The sequence below is a fragment of the Macaca nemestrina genome, chromosome 20 (genome assembly GCF_043159975.1).
Source record: "Macaca nemestrina isolate mMacNem1 chromosome 20, mMacNem.hap1, whole genome shotgun sequence".
Taxonomy (NCBI): Eukaryota; Metazoa; Chordata; class Mammalia; order Primates; family Cercopithecidae; genus Macaca; species Macaca nemestrina.
This window is the reverse complement of record NC_092144.1, coordinates 50338580-50356783: the sequence shown is the minus strand read 5'-3', so window position 1 is coordinate 50356783 and position 18204 is coordinate 50338580. Positions and strand designations below refer to the sequence as shown.

The following is an 18204-nucleotide window of genomic DNA, read 5'->3' as shown; positions in this document are numbered from 1 at the left end:
AAGAAATAAAAGTTTACCTCAGAGCTGCACACATCTGACTCCATCTGCAGTTTAGGGCCTTTATTGACCAAGGAGGGTACGGAGGTTTGAGGGCCAGTGAGCCCACTACAGCAGAGCCTGACCTCAGCAGGCCACTAGCTGGAGCTGGAAGGCTGGGGGGACACTGCCCAGGCCAGTGAACTGCAGGTGAGGTTGATGGTGCCAGGGTTTACCACAGGGAGCAGGCGGAACCTCAGTAGGGTGGCTGTAAGGAATAGGAAGATCTTCAACTGGGCCAGGCCTGCGCCCAGGCACATCTGCTTTCCCGGGTACACGGGTGCATAGTGAGCACCATGCACCCCAGAGCCGGTCCAGGCTGGTCGCCTTCCTCCCCTGCCCGCACCTGAGGCAAAGGGCATGAAAGGGTCATTGCCCTGGAACTTGCCCTTGTCCAGGAAGTTGGTAGCGTTGTCCAGGAAGTTGGTAGCATTGTCCAGGAAGTTGGTAGGGTTGAAGCATTCTGGGTGTTTGAATTGAGTGGGGTCAGTGTGCAGTCACAAGCAGGGGAATCACAAAGGTGCCCTGGGGGTACATGCAACTTGGTTTACCTGTGGGCTTGGTGAGCATGTGCACCTCCTCCATCCAAGGCCCTTTTTAAAAGCTCAAGGGAATAGGCCAGGCAGGTAGCTCATGCCTGTAATCCCAGCACTCTGGGAGGCCGAGGAGCATGGATCGCTTGAGGTCAAGAAGTTCGAGACCAGCCAGGCCAACATGACGAAACCTGTCTCTGCTGAAAATACAAAAATTAGCCAGGTGTGGTGGCGGATGCCTGTAATACCAGGTATTCAGGAGGCTGAGGCAGGAGAATTGCTTGAACCCAGGAGGCAGAGGTTGCAGTGAGCCGAGATCATTCCACTGCACTCCAGCCTGAGCGACAGAGCCACACTCCATCTCAAAAAAAAAAAAAAAAAAAAAAAAAAAAAAAAAAAAAAAAAAAAAAAATTAAATAAATAAATAAAATAAAATAAAAGCTGAAGGGAAGGCAGGCCTACCATCCTGCTCCAGCGGTAACTGATTGTGCTTCAGTCTGCACAGCGCACACCTGCCGATTCTGGCTGATCTCAGAACACACCTCATGCACCCGGGCCCCGCACAGGATCCCCAGACTCAGTGGGCACCTTTGGCTAGACAGTGGCCGTGCAGGTGGGTGTCAAGGGGGAGGGTGCACGGCAGCCCCAGGGGCACCACGCTGATGAAGCGCTGGATCTGGAGCAGCACTGCGTTGGTGTAGGGCAGTCGCTCGGGGTCGTCCAGGCTTGGGGCGCGCCTCCGCCCTACCACAGGGTCCAGCTCCTGCACCCTGGCTGGGGCTGGGGTAGGCTGTGAGCTGCGCACTTCCAGGACCCTCCAGCCATCCCCAGGCCGCAGTCTCCCATTCTGGGTCTCTAGCTTGCAGACCTGCCACCTCTGGGTACTTAAGCAGAATGAGAAACCCGTAGCACAGGGTGGTGCTCGTGGTTTCAGTGTCGCCAGAAAAAAAAAGGTGCATCATCATTACCGACGTCTCCTCCTGGAAATGGCTCTCTGGGTCTTGCTGTTGCTGTGGGCAGAGAAGACGGGCACGCTGCCGCGTGCCAGGCACCTGTTGATGGGAGGCAAAGATAGAGTTTAGGGAGCTGGGAACCACGCCTTACCCATCTGGTCAAGCAATTGATGAAATCGCGGGGCTCCGCCGGCTGCCGCATCTGCCGGTGTTGTTGGATTTGCTCACAGATGAAGACCCACAGCTCCGAAAGTTTCGGAAGATTCGGCGGTGCCGGCCTGGGAGCCAGTCCATGAGGGACGGGGAAATGTACATCTGGAGAGACAGGGTCTCAACAAGGGCCCTGGACAAGGCCACTAGGTCTTAGTTTCCCTTCAGGGAGATTGGACCAGGACGTTGATATTGGAGGTTTTAGAACTCTAGAACCTTACTCTAACTGTCCCATTCTAATGATCCACTGTAGGTAGGTCTGTGTACTCGGGATTTGGCATAAGGCTGGACGCACAAGGGGGAGAGTGTGGCCGGCCCTCTCACCTCGCCCCATCTGGAGCTCATGATGCGGAAGTTGTCACTGAAGAGGTTCAGGAGCCTCAGGAACTCCGGGTCCCCGTAGCCATAGCGGTTCCCGAAGACAAGAACAGATAACATTGGATACAGCATTATCCAGAAGTCGCATGGGGTCAAACGGGGCTCCTGGAACAGGACGGTGGTCATAATGCGTGGTCCTGCCCCCAGCCAGCCCCATGGGCTTACTGGCTTCCTTCCACCCAAATACCTTCCCGTAGCCCCATCTTGGCAGTCCAAGGGCCACTCCCACACCAGCCCCTTCTGCCCTCCCGGCCAGGCCGCACCAATGGTGGCTTGCATTTCGCCTAGCAGACAAGCCGCCTCCTCCAGGACATGCGCCTGGATGGTCCGTGTACCTAACCCCAACTCCTTCAGCGCTCCAACTGCAAAATTGCGCAGTGTCCACCAGCGCGGCCCGTTAGAAAAGAAGATTCTTGTGGTGGGGACAGGAAAGGAGGCGGGCCCGGGAGTCGGCCACGCCCCATCCAGGAAGCGCCAGGTCACTGGCTACATCCCTTTCGGGGCCTCCGACTCCTGCGGCCGACTTCCTGCGCTTTGCTTCTTTAGCGGACCTCTAAGTGCCCTATCCACACATTGGCCCCGCGTTTGCTGGGCTCCATTGCTGACCTAGGCTGGCTCTCGGGCTTTGACTCTTAGGCTCTTCTCTCCTCTTGGCTGCAGGATGAACCTCGATTCGAACCTTACGCTTTAGCGCCGCCGCGCCCTCTCTCGGCCGTTTGCACCTCATTAGCTGGAGTCTCTATTAGGTCCCGCCCCCATTTGCCCGCCTCTACCGTTTACCGGCCCAGCCTGAGGCGTGCAGGCCGGCACGGCCAGCGCCCGGGCCTCACCGTGTCCGCGTGTGAAGCGTTCGAAGACTGCCATGGACCCGCGGCCGGAGAAGGCATCCGCCTGTAGCACTAACGCGTCCCGCAGCGCTGCGTAGCCGCACAGCACCACGGCAGGGCGCGGGCCCAGCTGCGCTGTGAACACCCCCAGCGGCCGGAGAGCTACAGGGAGCCGGTGCTCAGATGGTGCCCATCGGGTTTCTCATCGGAGCCCTCGCCCCCAGCTCTCTCTTCCTTCAGACTCAGGAGTCCTCGTCTGGGGCCCTCATTCTTCAGGCCCAGGAGTTCAGATCCCCAGCTCCTTCCTCCCTGAGATCCAGGAGTCCAGGCCCCCACTTCCTTCTTCCCTTGGGACCTAGAAGTCCAGCTTCCCAGCCTCCTGCACCCTCAGAGTCGGGCTCCTACGCCCTCAGTACTCAGCCTCCCCACCTTGAACCAGGAGAACAGACCCTCTGCTCCCCTCTTCCCACAACCTGATTTCCTGCTCTGGGCTCCTTCCTTACCACCCAGTGTCCTGACCCCAAGCTGTCCACTCTCTAGTCTCCTTTCCTAGAACTCAGGAGTCCTGAGCACTCATCCTTCCTGTCCTTCCTCAGGGTCTTAGAGTACAAGCCCTTAGCTGTCTTCATTCAGGAGGAGTTCTAGTCCCCAGCCCCACCTCCACGGATCCAAAATTCGTTCCCCCATTCCTGTAGGGAATGGAGTGCGTGGTCCGTGCCTCCGGACTGCAGCTGCAAGTTCCCCAGCAATGGGAGTGGCCTGGGCCGGGGAGGTAGGGACCCCCGCATCCGAGCTCGGCACCCACCCTACCCCCACCGCGCCAGCGCCAGCACCAGAAGCCACAACAGCAGCGCTGCGATACCGGCTATCATCATGCCTGCAGTTCTCCACGCCTGCACCCCTTCACCTCTATTTGATTTCCAAGGGGTCTTAGGGGTGGAGCAGGGGTGGACACCCGATGTGGGAGGAGTGGGTGTCTCCCGGTTGCTCCTTCGGTGGATTCCCCAACCCGACGTCTCCACCCCGCCCCCAGCCCTAGTGGAACTGTGCCCTGGCTGGCAGCTTGCTTTTCTTTCTTTCTTTTCTTTCACTTTCTTTCTTTCTCTCCTTCTTTCTTTCTTTCTCTCCTTTCTTTCTCTCTCTCTTTCTTTCTTTCTTTTCTTTCTTTTTCTTTCTTTCTTTTCTTTCTTTCTCTTTCTCTTTCTTTCTTTCCTTCTTTCTCTCTCTTTTTTTCTTTTTTTTTACACTTTATGTTCTAGGGTACATTGTGTGCCTGCCTCAGCCTGCCCTACTTAGCAACTTTCGTGCACCAGCATTTTCATGTCAACACACCTGGCCAACAGGTGCAGCCTCCTGAGCCCCTAGCACCTTTGAGTCCAATTTACTTGGCCTGCAGGTGTGTATTCCTCAATCTCCGGGCCACCTCTGGGCCCCCTGAATGCTGTACCCTGGACCTCTGATTCCTAAATACACACTGACTCTCAAATACACTTCTTCTTCTCCTTCTTCTTTTTTTTTCAGACAGAGTTTAGCTCTTGTCACCCTGGCTGGAGTGCAGTGGTGCCATCTCAGCTCACTGCAACGTCTGCCTCCCAGGTTCAAGATTCTCCTGCCTCAGCCCCCCGAGTAGCTGGGATTGCAGGCATGCACCACCAGGCCCGGCTAATTTTTGTATTTTTAGTAGAGACGGAGTTTCACCATGTTGGCCAGGCAGATCTCAAACTCCTGACCTCAGGTGATCCGCCTGCCTCAGCTTCCCAAAGTGCCGGGATTACAAGCGTGAGCCACTGCGCCTGGCTCAAATAGCCTTCTAAAGCCACCCCTGACACTCCTGCGCTCTGTGCCTGTGATTCCTAGGAGCTCACACCTGAGCCCTTGTCACTTCCATTGTTCTTGGGACCCTGTGTGCTATGCTTGTTCCCCAGATCCACCTTCAATTTCCCTGGCTTCTGGGTGTCCATCAGCCTGGCACTTCTGTGCCTCTCCTTATTTCTTCAGGGTGTCTTTCTGCATGTTGACCCCCTTGTACCTCCATATTCTGTCTTGCCCTGAATCTACCATCTGTGTTCCCAAGGCACTGGCTCCCAGATGCTCCCAAATGTTCTGTGCCCATGCTGCTGAACCTCCTGGTATCCAGTCCCCCAAGTCCCTGTCTGAGGCCAGGCCATGACGGCAGACAAACTTATCCCTCATTCTCTCATCTATCCCCCCCACAACCCCCTATCCTAGGGCACAGGCTAGAGGGGGCAGACTCAGGCCTGGATGGGCCAGGGCTGGGGTGGTGGGAGCGGTGAGGTTGGGGCTGTATTTGAAACAGACTGTTCAGGAATGTGGTCCACCTGCCTGTCCCTGCTTGGCCAGATCCAGCCTTCCTCCGAGTGCCTGGCACAGGGCCCAGACCTGGGGAGATGGTGGAGGGTCTGTACAGAGCCTGGGACTGGCATTGTCTCTGGGAGGGTCTCTCTGTGTCTCTCTGTTTCATCTCTCAGTCCCACTTACTCTCTCTCTTATCTTTCTTTCTTTTTTTTTTATACACAGTTTGGCTTCTGTCCCCCAGGCTGGAGTCCAGTGATACAGTCATGGCTCACTGCAGCCTCAACCTCTTGGGATCAAACAATCCTCCCACTTCAGACTCCTGAGTAGCTGGGACCATAGGTGCACACCACCGCGTCTGGCCAATTTTTGTGTTTTTTGAAGAGACAGGACCTCATTGTGTTGCCCGGGCTGGTCTCCAACTCCTGGGCTCAAGCAATCTTTCTGCCTTGGTCTCCCAAAGTGCTGGGAGTATGGGCGTGAACCAGCGCACCCAGCCTCCCTCACTCTCAGTCTCTGTGTTTCTGTGTTCATCGCTCTCTCCTCTTTCTGTCTCTCCCTCTGTTTGTGTCTGTTTTCTGTCTCTCTTTTCAGTATGTCTGTGTCTTCCTCTCTCTGTATCTCCCCCAGTCTGTGCTTCCCTTTGTCTCATCCTGGCACTTCTGTGCCTCTCCTTATTTCTTCAGGGTGCCTTTCTGCGTGTTGACCCCCTTGTACCTCCATATTCTGTCCTGCCCTGTCCTGGGTCTTCCTACCTGTCAGCCTTTCTGGAACCTGGTGACTGACAGGGGTTGTGGGGCAGGGCCCCTGCTCAGAGCTGCTGACTCCACGGACAGTGGGGGTGTGGCGGGGCACGGTAAGCCGCATCCTCCCCCAGCCCTACCCCACCCTCTGTGACAGGCTTTAATGGATCCTCTTTATCATGGCCTCTGGCTCTCTCCCCAGCTCCTGACTCTTCCTCTGTTTTGCTCGGGTGGGCTGTCCTCCGGAATGTCAGCTCTTCTAGAGCAGGGATTTTGTCTGGTTCGCTTCTGTATCCCAGCGCTTAAAACAGTGCTCAGTACAGCAGTAGGCACTTAGTACATATTTGTTGAAAGAATGTTCAATTTTTCTTCCTCCCTACTTCTCTTTTTTTTTTTTTTTTTTTTTTTTTTTTATAGAGACAGGGTCTTGTTAGGTTGGCCAGGTTGGTCTTCAACTCTTGGTCTCAAGCAATCCTCCTGCCTCAGCCTCCTAAAGTGCTAGGATCACAGGTGTGAGCCACCGTGCCCAGCCTCTTTCTTCCCTCCCCTCCCCTCTTTTCCCTTTCTTCTTCTCTCCCCTTTCACCTGTCTTGTTCTACTACTCAGGCTGGAGTGCAGTGGCACCATCACAGCTCACTGCAGCCTCGACCGCCTGGGCTCAAGTGATCCTCCCACCTGAGCCTCCCAAATAGCTGGGACTAGAGGTGCGTGCCACCATGCCTACCTAATTTTTAAAATATTTGTGGAGACCAGGTCTCATTATGTTGCCCAGGCTGGTCTCTAACTCCTGGGCTCAAGTGATCCTCCTGCCTTGGCATTTCTATCTCTTTGTAATTAGACTGGATTTCTTTGTTTCTCTCTTTTTCTTTTTCTTTTTCTCTCAGGTCTTTTTCTTTTTCTCTCAGGTCTCTCTATCTCTCTTCATTTCTGTTCTCTTTATTTATCTTTGTCTTTCCTCTCTCTGGACATCGCTGTCTTCCCCTTTTCACAGTGGCTCTCTTTCTCCTCCCGGTCTCTGTTTTCCAGGATCTCTCTGCCATCCCTGCGTTATCTGTCTCTTTCTCTTCCTCTTCCTCTCCATCTCTTTTCAGGGTCTCCACGTGTTTTTCTCCATCATCTCTCTCTGCCTGTCTTTCTCAGGACCTCTGAGTCTCTTCATCTCTCCCCTCTCCCCCGACCTCTGTGTCTCTGGCTGGGCCCTGGGGCAGACCCTGATCAGCCTGTGATGGGAACAGCATGGGGATTAAAGACCTGACATCTTAATCCCCACGTGGGGACCACCTACAAGCCTCACTCCAGCCAGCCCCATGCTCAGCAGAGCGTGTCCCAGTTTCTGCATCGCCTTGGGGAGACCCCGTTCACGGTAGGGCCTCCCAGGCCACCTCCACTGATGGCTGAGGGGCCAGTTCCACTCTGCCTGAATCTGGCTCGATGTGCTTTGGGACGCCTGCCCAGCGAGAACAGCCACTGCCAGCAGGATGTTAGGGTTAGGGTATTAGGTTGGGTCTCAGGTTGGGAGGGTACATGCCTGGGGTAGCTATCCCCACCCCAAAGGGGAGAATTTCAGAGAATTTCAGTGAGAGGGTGGGAGGGCCGAGTGCAGTGGTTCACGCATGTAATCCCAGCACTTTGGGAGGCTGAGATGGGCAGATCACTTGAGGCCAGTAATTCGAGACAAGCCTGGCCAACATGGTGAAACCCCGTCTCTACTAAAAATACAAAAATTAGCCAGGCATAGTGGTGCGTGCCCATAATCCCAGCTACTCGGGAGGCTGAGGCATGAGAATCATTTGAGCCCTGGAGGTGGAGGTTGCAGTGAGCTTACATCATGCCACTGCACTCCAGCCTGGGCAACAGAGCAAGACTGTCCAAAAAAAAAAAAAAAAAAAAAGGTGGGGGGCGGGGATTGAGGGAGAGGAGCCTCAGTCCTCGGAACTCCCACTGTCATTGCTCATCTGTCTTTCTCTGGTCATTTCTCTGTTTCTTTCCATTCTCTCTCTCTCTCGATTCCCCCTGCCTCCTATTTCTTAGTGTCTGTGTTTCTCTGCTTTTCTCTGTATTTAATGGTGTCTTCCTCTTTCTTTCTGGGTCTCTGACTTGTGAATTAAAAGGCAGCAGTTAGAAGTGCAGTTTCTGAGTAGGGCATGGTGGTGTACACGGGTTGTCCAGACTTTGGGAGGCTGAGGCTGGAGGATCACTTGAGGCCAGGAGTTTGAGACCAGTCTGGGAGACATAGTGAAACTGCCTCTAAAAAAAATTATCAGCTGGGTGCAGTGGCTTATGCCTGTAATCCCAGTGCTTTGGGAAGCTGAGGCGGGTGGATCACCTGAGGCCAAGAGTTCAAGACCAGCCTGGCCAACATAGTGAAACCCTGTCTCTACTAAAAATACAAAAAAAATTTCTTCTCCTCCCCCTCCTCCTCCCCCTCCTCTTCCTCCTCCTCCTTCTTCTTCATCTCCTTCTTCTTCCTCTTCCCCTCCTCCCCCTCCTTCCTCTCCTCCTTCCTCCTCTTCCTCCCCCTCATTCTCCTTTTCTTCTTCTTCTCACTCCTGTATCACTCCCATCGCCCAGGTGGCAATGCAGTGGCACAATGATAGCCCATTGCAGCCTCGACCTCCCAGGCTCAAGCAATCCTCCTGCCCCACTTTTTGAAGTTTTATAGAATCAGGTCTCACTCTGTTGCCCAGGCTGATCTCAAACTCCTGGGTTCAAGTGATCCTCCCGCCTCGGCCTCCCAAAGTGCTGGGATTACAGGTGTGAGCCACCTCGGCTGGCCCTGCTGTCTTTTTTCTGTCTTGGTTTCTCCGCCTCTCTGACTTCAGGTCCTCACAGTCTTTACCTTCAAGCCGGTCTCCAGTATACATTTTCTCCCACCCTAGTCACCCCAAAGGTGAGGGCAGAACTAGCCAGTGTCTCCCTCTCTGCAGCCAGCTCCCTTCTCCCCATCCTAAGTGACTGTCATCCTCCCTTTAATTCAGCCAAGACTGGTTTGAATCTATTACAAATGTACTAAGAAATGATACAAAAAGCCCAGAAAAGGGCGTGCCATAGAACAAGCTCTGTGGATACAAAAAGACATGCCCCTTCCCCACATCTGCCTCTGCCCTGCAGACTGGGTACAGATTGGAGGGATGGGGGATGGGCACGCGGCAGGCACAGCGTGCAGGGAAGACAGCGTGACTGCCAGAGGGACGAAGGCAGACCGTGGACCAAGAAGGAGCAACCCGCATGGGCGGGCCTCATTGCTCACAGGCGAATCCGGAAGGGCTGGGGTGTTAGCGCGGGCACAGGCACAGCTGGAAAGGCCGCGGCAAATTGCCGAGACCTGAGCTGAGCGGGGTCAGGTCGATGTCCTCGGGCGCACCCAGCGGCTGCAGCGAGAAGCTCTGCAGGATGGCGGTGAGGTACAGAAAGAGCTCCATGCGCGCCAGCGACTCGCCCAGGCACAGACGGCGCCCTGCGGGGGTGGCAGGGTGGGGAGCGGTGGTGAGATAAGATGAAGTTAGAGGCTGCAACCCCACATTCCCAGAGGAAAACATAAGAGGAAAGGAAGACCACCACTGGGGACGTCACAGATTCTCACCTATCTGTAGATCTGGGAAAGATGCTTTAAACTGTGGAGTGGAATGACCTGGGCTGCTTGGGTTCGAATCCTGGCCCTGTCACTACTAGTTTTGTGATCCTGGACAAACCACACTTTCTGGTTATTTAAAATGGGGATATGAAGGCTGGGTGTGCTGGCTTAGGCCTGTAATCCCAGCACTTTCGGAGGGCAAGGGAAGAGGATCTCTTGAGCCCAGGAGTTTGAGAGCAGTCTGGGCAACACAGCAAGATCCCATCTCTATAAAAATATTTTTTTAAAAATGTGCAAGGTGGCACATGCATGCAGTCCCAGCTGCTTGGGAGGCTGAGGCGAGAGGATCACTTGAGCCCAGGAGATCAAGGCTGCAGTGAGCCGTGATCATGCCACTGCCCTCCAGCCTGGATGACAGCAAGACCCTGTCTCAGAAAGAAAAATAAAAGGAGGGATAGTAATAGTGCCTCATGAAGCTGCAGTGAATGGTAAACACAGGGAAAGCAGTGAGGTTATAAGTAGCTTACCATGGGCCATGCACTACTCTAAGCGTTAGATCACCATTAATTCTAACAACTCCAAGAGGCAGGCCTTAGTATATCTCCATTTTATAGATGTGGACATTGAGGCACAGAGAAGTGAAGTAACATACCCAAGGCAACACAGCTAGGGGGTGACAGATGGGATGCAAATCCTGCTGGAATCTGGGCTGCACATTCCCAGAGGAAAACATAAGCTCTTAGCTGGGCTCTTGTACAGCCAGCACTTGATGCACAGTAGGCAACATGGTAAGTTGCCTATTATTACGCCAGTTTTTTGTTTTTTCTTTTCCTGCCACTGAGTAAAGAGGTAAGTATTTTCAGCAGGGTAATGAGGAAAGCCAAAAACAAAACAAAACAAAACAAAACAAGACAAAACACCCTAGAACCACCTCAACTGCGCCACCCAATGGAGAGGTAGACAATGACCTCTCCCAAGTTCAATTATTATTATTTTCTTTTAAAAATTTCACATATTTTTTATTTTTGGCTAGTCAGTATTTTTCATTTTAGAGAAAGAATCTCACTCTGTTGCCCGGACTAGAGTACGGTGGTGTGATCATACTCAGTGTAACCTCAACCTCCTGAGCTCAAGCGATAATCCCACCTCAGCCTCCCAAGTATCTGGGACCACAGATGCCTGCCACCATACCCAGGTAATTTTAAAATTTTAGTAGAGAAAGGATCTTGCTATGTTGTCCAGGCTGGTCTTGAATTCCTGGCCTCAGGCGATCCTCCTGCCTCAGCCTCCTGAAGTGCTGGGATTACAGGTGTGAGCCAATGCGCCTGGCCCAAGTTAAATAATAATTATCATAATTATTATTTATTTATATTTTGAGATGGAGTTTTGCTCTTGTTGCCCAGGCTGGAGTGCAATGGCGCGATCTCGGCCCACTGCAACCTCCGCCTCCCGGGTTCAAGTGATCCTCCTGCCTCAGCCTCCAGAGTAGCTGGGATTACAGGCATGTGCCACCATTCCTGGCTAATTTTGTATTTTTAGTAGAGACAGGGTTTCATCATGTTGGTCAGGCTAATCTTGAACTCCCGACCTCAGGTGACCTGCCCGCCTAGATCTCCCAAAGTGCTGGGATTACAGGTGTGAGCAACCACTCCTGGCTGTTAAATTATTATCTTTTTTTTTTTTTTTTTTTTTTTTTTTTTTGAGACAGAGTCTCACTCTGTCACCTAGGCTGGAGTACAATGGTGCAGTCTCGGCTTACTGCAACCTCCGCCTCCTGGGTTTAAGCGATTTTCCTGTCTCAGCCTCCTGAGTAGCTGGGACTGCAGGATCCCGTCACCACATCCGGCTAATTTTTGTATTTTAAGTAGAGATGGGGTTTCACCATATTGGTCAGGCTGGTCTCGAACTCCTGACCTCAGGTGATCCGCCCACCTCAGCCTCCCAAAGTGCTGGGGTTACAGGTGTGAGCCACCGTGCCCAGTCCCAAGTTAAATTATTAATCAACTTCCCCACCTCGCTTCACGAGGATTTTAGTCACTACTTGCCTATAGGCGCAGAGTGAGAGGAGGAATGAATGTCTCTGTACATCCAAAGCTGAGAATGGGTGGAAGGAAGGAGTGAGAGGATTTGGCAGGTGGAATTAGGATGAGGAATGTAGGTAGAAATTGGGCCAGAAAGACTCTGCTTCCTGCCCTCACCAGCTGAGAAGGGCATAAAGGCTGGGCTCTTCTTGAAGGACTGATTGGCATCCAAAAAATGCTCAGGGTTGAACTCCTGGGGCGTCAGGAACTGGCTGGGGTCATAGTGGACGGTGTTAAGGAGGGTGATGATATCGGTGCCCTGTGTGGATGAGGAGGTGGAGTTAGCAGTGTAGGAGGGCTGGGAGGCTCCCAAACTAGTTTCCATTTTATAGGGCTGGGTGTCCCGGGGACTTGATAAGGGGTGGGTGGGTGGGGTATAGGACTCAATCAGGGGCCAAGGAAAAATGTGTGGGTGTCTAGGGTTCCAAGTGATCAGTGCTATATGCTGTGTTATTGGGGACTTTGGCCGGGATGTGGGAAACCCCCACCCTTTGTGGGAGCAGATATGGGGTTTCTGGGAAAAAGGAGGGGGCCCTGAGAATAGCGTTTAGGCACAGGGGATCCTCAAGATGAAGTTCCAGACCCCAGGGCTTCCAGGGAGGGTTTCTAGGAAGGAGATTTGTCATGGGTCTAGTCCACTATGATATGAGATGGGGTCCTGGGAAAGGCCCGAGCTTCGGGATTTAAGGGTCTGAGATGTCTGTAGCTAGGGCTTGGGATGCCAGTTGCTAAGGCCTGGGATGTTGATTGCTAGTGCCTGGGATACTCCTTGCGAGTTGTAAGAGCCTGCAATGCCTCCTCTTAGGTTTGCCAGGCCTAGCGCACCTTGGGTATCAGGAAGCCGCGAAAGGCCGTGTCCCGAATGACGCGGTGCGGCAAGTTCATGGGGATGATGTCTGCAAAGCGCTGCACCTCGTGGATCACAGCATCTGTGTAAGGCATGGCCGCGCGGTCCTCCAGCGTCGGCAACCGCGTGCGTCCCACCACGAGGTCGATCTCCTCCTGCACGCGGGCTGGAGGCGGAGGGGGAAGCGGAGTCGAGGGTGTCAGTGGGCGTGACAGGGCAACCAGGCTGGGAAGAGGTGTGTGCGTGTGTAGGGAGGGGTCTAGTCAAAGTCTCCCATGGCACGGCGCCACTGCTGGGGCACATGTGAGAATTAGCTAGAGCTAGCTGGGCGCGGTGACTCACATGTGTAATCCCAGCACTTAGGAGGCCGAGGCGGACGGATCGTTTGAGCCTAGGAGTTTGAGACCATCCTGGGCAACATGGTGATACCCCGTCCCTACTAAAAAATACAAAAAAAACTAGCCGCGCGAGGTGGCGGCGCCTGTAGTCCCAGCTACTTGGGAGGCTGAGGCAGGAGAATGGCGTAAACCCGGGAGGCGGAGCTTGCAGTGAGCCAAGATCCGACCACTGCACTCCAGCCTGGGTGACAGAGCGAGACTCCGTCTCAAAAAATAAATAAATAAATAAATAAACAAAATAAAAATAAATTAAAAAAAAAAAAAGAATTAGCTAGGGCCTGGGAGGAAGTGGGTCAGTGAGGGCCAAAGCTTGGCTTGTGCAAGGGCCTGGGCCTTGAGTTGTGTGGGCGGGATTTCAGGGAGGCCTGGAATCCAGGACCTGATGGGATTTCAGGAGCAGTTTCCGGACCCTACTGGCTGGATGGTGCATGGAGTGGGTGAGCTGTGAGGGAGGGCTGGAGATCTGGGGCAGAGCAGGGGATACACCCAGAGATGGGGCTTGAGGAGCTGGAGTAGCAGACAGAGCTGTGTGTGTGGGCCAGGCTGTGTGGGAGAGGTTGGGTTCCCCCGCGGGCCTGTGGCTGGGGCTCTGGGGCAGGGCTCTGGGAGGACTGTTAGCTGGGCTCTGAAGCCGAAGGTGGATCTATGCAGTGGTGGACACAGTCCGCACAAAGCAAGACTAAGCGGGTGCAGGAGGGAGTGGTGGCTCACACCTGTAACCCCAGCACTTTGGGAGGCTGAGGTGAGAGGATTGCTTGAGCCCAGGAGTTGGAGACCCGCCAGGGCAACACAGCAAGACCCTGTCTGTACAAAAAATAAAAAGTTAGCTGAGTATATTGAGTGTGGTGGTGCACACCTGTACTCCCAGCTATTGGTAAGGCTGAGGTGGGAAGATCTCTTGAGCCCAAGGGGCTGCAGTGAGCTGTGATTGCACCATTGTACTCCAGCCTGGGCGACAGAGTGACTCTCTCAAAAACAAACAAAAAACTAAGCAGAGCTGGGTGCAATGGCTCACGCCTGTAATCCCAGCACTTTGGGAGGCTGAGGCGAGTGGATCACTTGAGGCCAGGAGTTCGAGACCAGCCTGGCCAACTTGGTGAAACCCTGTCTCTACTGAAAATACAAAAATTAGCTGGATGTGGTGATGTGCACCTGTAATCCCAGCTACTTGGGAGGCTGAGGCAGGAGAATCCCTTGAACTTGGGAGGCAGAGGTTGCAGTGAGCCGACTGAGATCACACCACTGCACTCCAGCCTGGGTGACAGAGCAAGACTCTGTCTCCAAAAAACAAAACCAAAACCAAAACAAAAACAACTAAGCGGGTGGGATCTGGGTCAGGATTCGAGCAGGCTGCGTGGAACTCGTGGGCCATGTGGGTGGGATCGGCCTCCGTGTGGGTTTGTGGGTTTGGCTGTGGACTCCTGGGGTCAGCAGGAGGCTATCTCAGACCTGGGAGGCAGGGCTAGAGGCGGGGCTGTGGCTCCCTGCTCTGGGGTGAGGCTGGAACACATGGGCACCTCCGCGCTGCTGTGTGGGTGGGCCTCACCTTGAACTTTCGGGTACTTCATGAGTGCCAGGAAGGCGTGGCGCAGCGTGGTGCCCACCGTCTCGGTGCCGCCAAAGAGCAGGTTATGTGTGGTCATCAGCAGGGTATCCATGTGGAAGTGGCTCAGTGGGTCCTCCTTCTCCTGTCGGGGTAGAGAGGTGGGGATGTGAGCTAGGGATGGAGACACCTTCCCTCTAGACCAGTACGACTGCTGCTGGGGGCCCATTCAGTCCCAGCTGGGTTTAACTTTCTTTCCCTAGGAGAGCTGGGGAACGCAGCAGGGCAGGGCTGGGAAAATCTCAGCTGCAGGGCCTACAATTAACTTCTTGGATAGAGCTTGAATGACTTCTTGTTTCTTTTTTTTTTTTTTTTTAATATGGTTTATGTATGTATGTACGTATTGTAGAGACTGGGTCTTACTATAATGCCCAGGCTGGTCTCGAACTCCTGGACTCAAGCAATCCTCCTGTCTTGACCTCCCAAAGTGCTGGGATTATAAGCGTGAGCAACTGTGCCTGCCCCACAGCCTTTGATGACTTCTTAATGAGCTGTAAATTGGCTGTGGCTGTGAGTGGCTCCTGGCTCCAGCCCAGCTGGGCCAGATGCTTCAGCTTCTCCAGGGAAAAAGGTCCCCCAACCCTGCCCCATCTGGGGTCCCTGTGGGTTTGAGGCAGGGGCAGCAGGAGAATTTCAGGTCAGACTAGAGGTGGGATTTCCAGGTTGGGATTACCTCTGCCATCTTGGTGAGGAAGCAGTCGATGAAGTCCCGGGGAGATCTGGGGTCTAGAGAGGCCTGGTGGTCGTGGACGCTGTGGGCGATGAGGTCTCTCAGGCGCTTGAAGTTCTGGAAGATGCGTTGGTGCGGCCCGGGCACCCAGTCCAGGAGGCTCGGGAAGATGTTGTACAACTGCGGACCAGAGTGGGAGGGTTTTGGAGGAGGACGAAGTGTGTTCAGGTGAGAACGGGGTCTGTGTGGATTAGGTAGGCAGGGACTGGGTCTCCAAAGGTAGCCAGGTTCTGGAGAGGCCGGGGTTGGGGTTGGGGTTGGGGCTGAGGGGGAGTGGGAAGGACGGAATGGCGGTCATAAATGCTCAGGGGAGGGGAGGGGGCGTGGCCGTGTAACTCTGGGTGGGGTCAGATGGGAGGGGCGGGCCCTGGGAGGGCCATTCGCAGCCCTTTCCCCCGCCCACTGTTTCCTCTCCATTCCTAGGTCCTGCGGACCCCACACCCCGTTCCTGCTGGACACAGTTGGCTGACCTCGCCCCAGGGGCTGCTCATGATTTGGAAGTTGTCATTGATAAGGCGGATAACGGTGAGCAGACGCTCATCATCGTAGTCGAAGCGGCTGCCGAAGAGCACGGAACAGATAATGTTGGACACTGAGCGACTCAGCACAAACGTGGGGTCAAAGGGCTCGCCTGAGGGTGGGGAATGGAATGGATCAGGAAGACGCGATGTGCAGCCAACCGGACCTCATGCAGCAACACCATTAATTTGCACAACATCCGACTCAAGCATGGCAACGTGTCTTGCGGTGCAGAGCACAGGCACATGGTCACAACATGCTGCTTAACAACACCCCAAAAGCATGTGTCAATGCCACAGACAGCACAGAACCCACAACTTCCTGCAGCACATCCACAGCAACAATACCCACCACAGAACCGGCTATTCTTGGCAACACAACACACAACACGCAACATAGCACAAGGCAATCATCAGGCATCACGGAACACAACAACACAGGGCAACAGAACACCCAGCAAATAGGATCACAGTAGATGCTAACACAGGACACTCGGTGACCTAACAACCAGCCCGGAAACATCCCAAGACACGGTAACCACACACCAACACATCATGCCAGCATACAGCTCCATAATCCTGCCACACAACACACACTAGTACACAGCAACCCAGCAGACAGCACCCAACACAGGATGTGACATCACAACACGTACAATCAAGGCAGCAGAACAAAGGCCACACTATGCAGCAACGCAATAACGTTGGCAGCCAGCAGATGACACAACGCAAAACCACATGCAGCGCCTGACAACTCTACAATCTCACCCAGAAATAACACAACACCTAGCATCTGGCCGTCCAACAGCTGAACAGACCATAGTAAATACTGAATAACACATTTCTTTCTTTTTTTTTGAGACGAAGTCTGGCTCCGTCGCCCACGCTGGAGTGCAATGGCACGATCTCGGCTCACTGCAACCTCTGCCTCCCGGGTTCAAGCAATTCTACCTCAGCCTCCCAAGGAGCTGAGATCACACCCGGCTAATTTTTTTTTGTATTTTTGGTAGAGAAGGGGTTTCTGCATGTTGGCCAGGCTGATCTTGAACTCCTGACCTCAAGTGATCTGCCCACCTCGGTTTCCCAAAGTGCTAGGATTATAGGCGTGAGCCACCATGTCCAGGCAAAACAACACATTTCAGCACAGCACCCAGGACACAATAGCACAGCCCAGAAAACCAGATCTGGAGTTAGATGGACGCGGTTTGAATGCTCTTTGGCCTCTTAGTCTTGGTGTGACTTGGGCAAACTGACTTCCTTTCTCTGAGCCTCAGTTTTCTCACCTGTAAAATGGGTCTGATGGCACTTCTTTCATCATGGGGCTGCTATAAGGAGTCAGTGAGTGTGTGACTGGGAGTCAGTGAAGGGCCTGACCCAGTGCGAGGCTGTCACAGATCACGGTGTCATGGCAGGCTGTGATGGGCCCCAAAGATGTCCATGTCCTTATGTTTACAACCTGTGAATTCGTTCCCTTACGTGGTAAAAAGGACTTTGCAGGTGGGATTAAGTTGAGGATTCTGAGACAAGAAGTTTGCTCTAGACTATCTGGCTGGGCCTAATGTAATCACTGGGATCCTTTTTAGAGGGAGGCAGGAGGGACCGAGTAAGAAAAGGTAATGTAGGCTGGGTGCGGTGGCTCACACCTGTAATCCCAGAATATATTGGGAGGCTGAAGTAGGAGGATTGCTTGAGCCCAGGAGTTTGAGACTAGCCTGGGCAACATAGCAAGACTCCCTCTCTACAAAAGATTAAAAAGAATGAGCTGAATGTGGTGGCACATGCCTGTATTCCCAGCTACTTGGGAAGCTAAGGTGGGAGAATCAGTTGAGCTCAGGAGGTCGAGGCTGCAGTGAGCCCAGACCATGCCACTGCACTGCAGCCTGGGTGCCAGAGTGAGATCCTGGCAAAAAAAAAAAAAAAAAAAACGAGAAAGAAAGGAAGAAATGAATTTTCCCCTAAAGATTTTCAAAGGAAAGCAGCCCTACTAACCCACTTTAGAATTTGGACCTCTAGAACCATGACAGACTAAATTTGCATTGTTTTAAGCTGCTCAGTTTGCTGTCATCCATTACAATAGCAATAAGAAACTAATACAGGCAGTTATTATTATTTCACTTACATCACATCATTTAACCCCTTCAGTATCACTTGCCACATTATTGTTATTATTATTATTTTTTAAGAGACAGGGCCTTGCTTTGTCACCTAGGCTAGAGTGTTGTGGCACAATCATAGCCTCAGCAGCCTCCAACTCCTGGGCTCAAACGATCCTCCTGCCTCAGCCTTCCAAGCAGCTAGGACTACAGGTACATACACCTGGCTAATTTTTTTTTTTTTTTGAGACAGCATCTCACTCTGTCCCCAGGTTGGAGTGCAGTGGCATGATGTCGGCTCACTGCAACCTCCATCTCCAGGGTTCAAGTGATTCTCCTGCCTCAGCCTCCTGAGTTACTGGGACCA

At 53.3% G+C, this 18204-nt stretch overlaps 2 protein-coding genes across 2 annotated transcripts in view; both read right to left on the bottom strand.

The window, feature by feature from the left end:
* Window positions 1-428: 428 nt before the first annotated feature.
* Window positions 429-6117, bottom strand: LOC105495318 (cytochrome P450 2F1-like). The gene is made up of 5 exons (XM_071087873.1): window positions 6006-6117; window positions 2891-3099; window positions 2057-2596; window positions 1538-1621; window positions 429-561 (listed from the first exon to the last, which is right to left on the bottom strand). The coding sequence occupies exons 1-5, from the start codon at window positions 6115-6117 to the stop codon at window positions 523-525; spliced, it is 984 nt and encodes a 327-aa protein (XP_070943974.1). The 3' UTR covers window positions 429-522.
* Window positions 6118-8896: 2779 nt separating this feature from the next.
* The window catches only part of CYP2F1 (cytochrome P450 family 2 subfamily F member 1), a 16710-nt gene continuing 7402 nt past the window's right edge, over window positions 8897-18204 (bottom strand). Inside the window, exons 5-10 of the mRNA XM_071086891.1 lie at window positions 15697-15857; window positions 15170-15346; window positions 14440-14581; window positions 12474-12661; window positions 11766-11907; window positions 8897-9450 (exon numbers count right to left, since the gene is read on the bottom strand). Of these exons, the coding sequence (XP_070942992.1) occupies window positions 9269-9450; window positions 11766-11907; window positions 12474-12661; window positions 14440-14581; window positions 15170-15346; window positions 15697-15857 (992 nt within the window). The 3' untranslated portion in view covers window positions 8897-9268. The remainder of the gene's footprint in view (window positions 9451-11765; window positions 11908-12473; window positions 12662-14439; window positions 14582-15169; window positions 15347-15696; window positions 15858-18204) is intronic.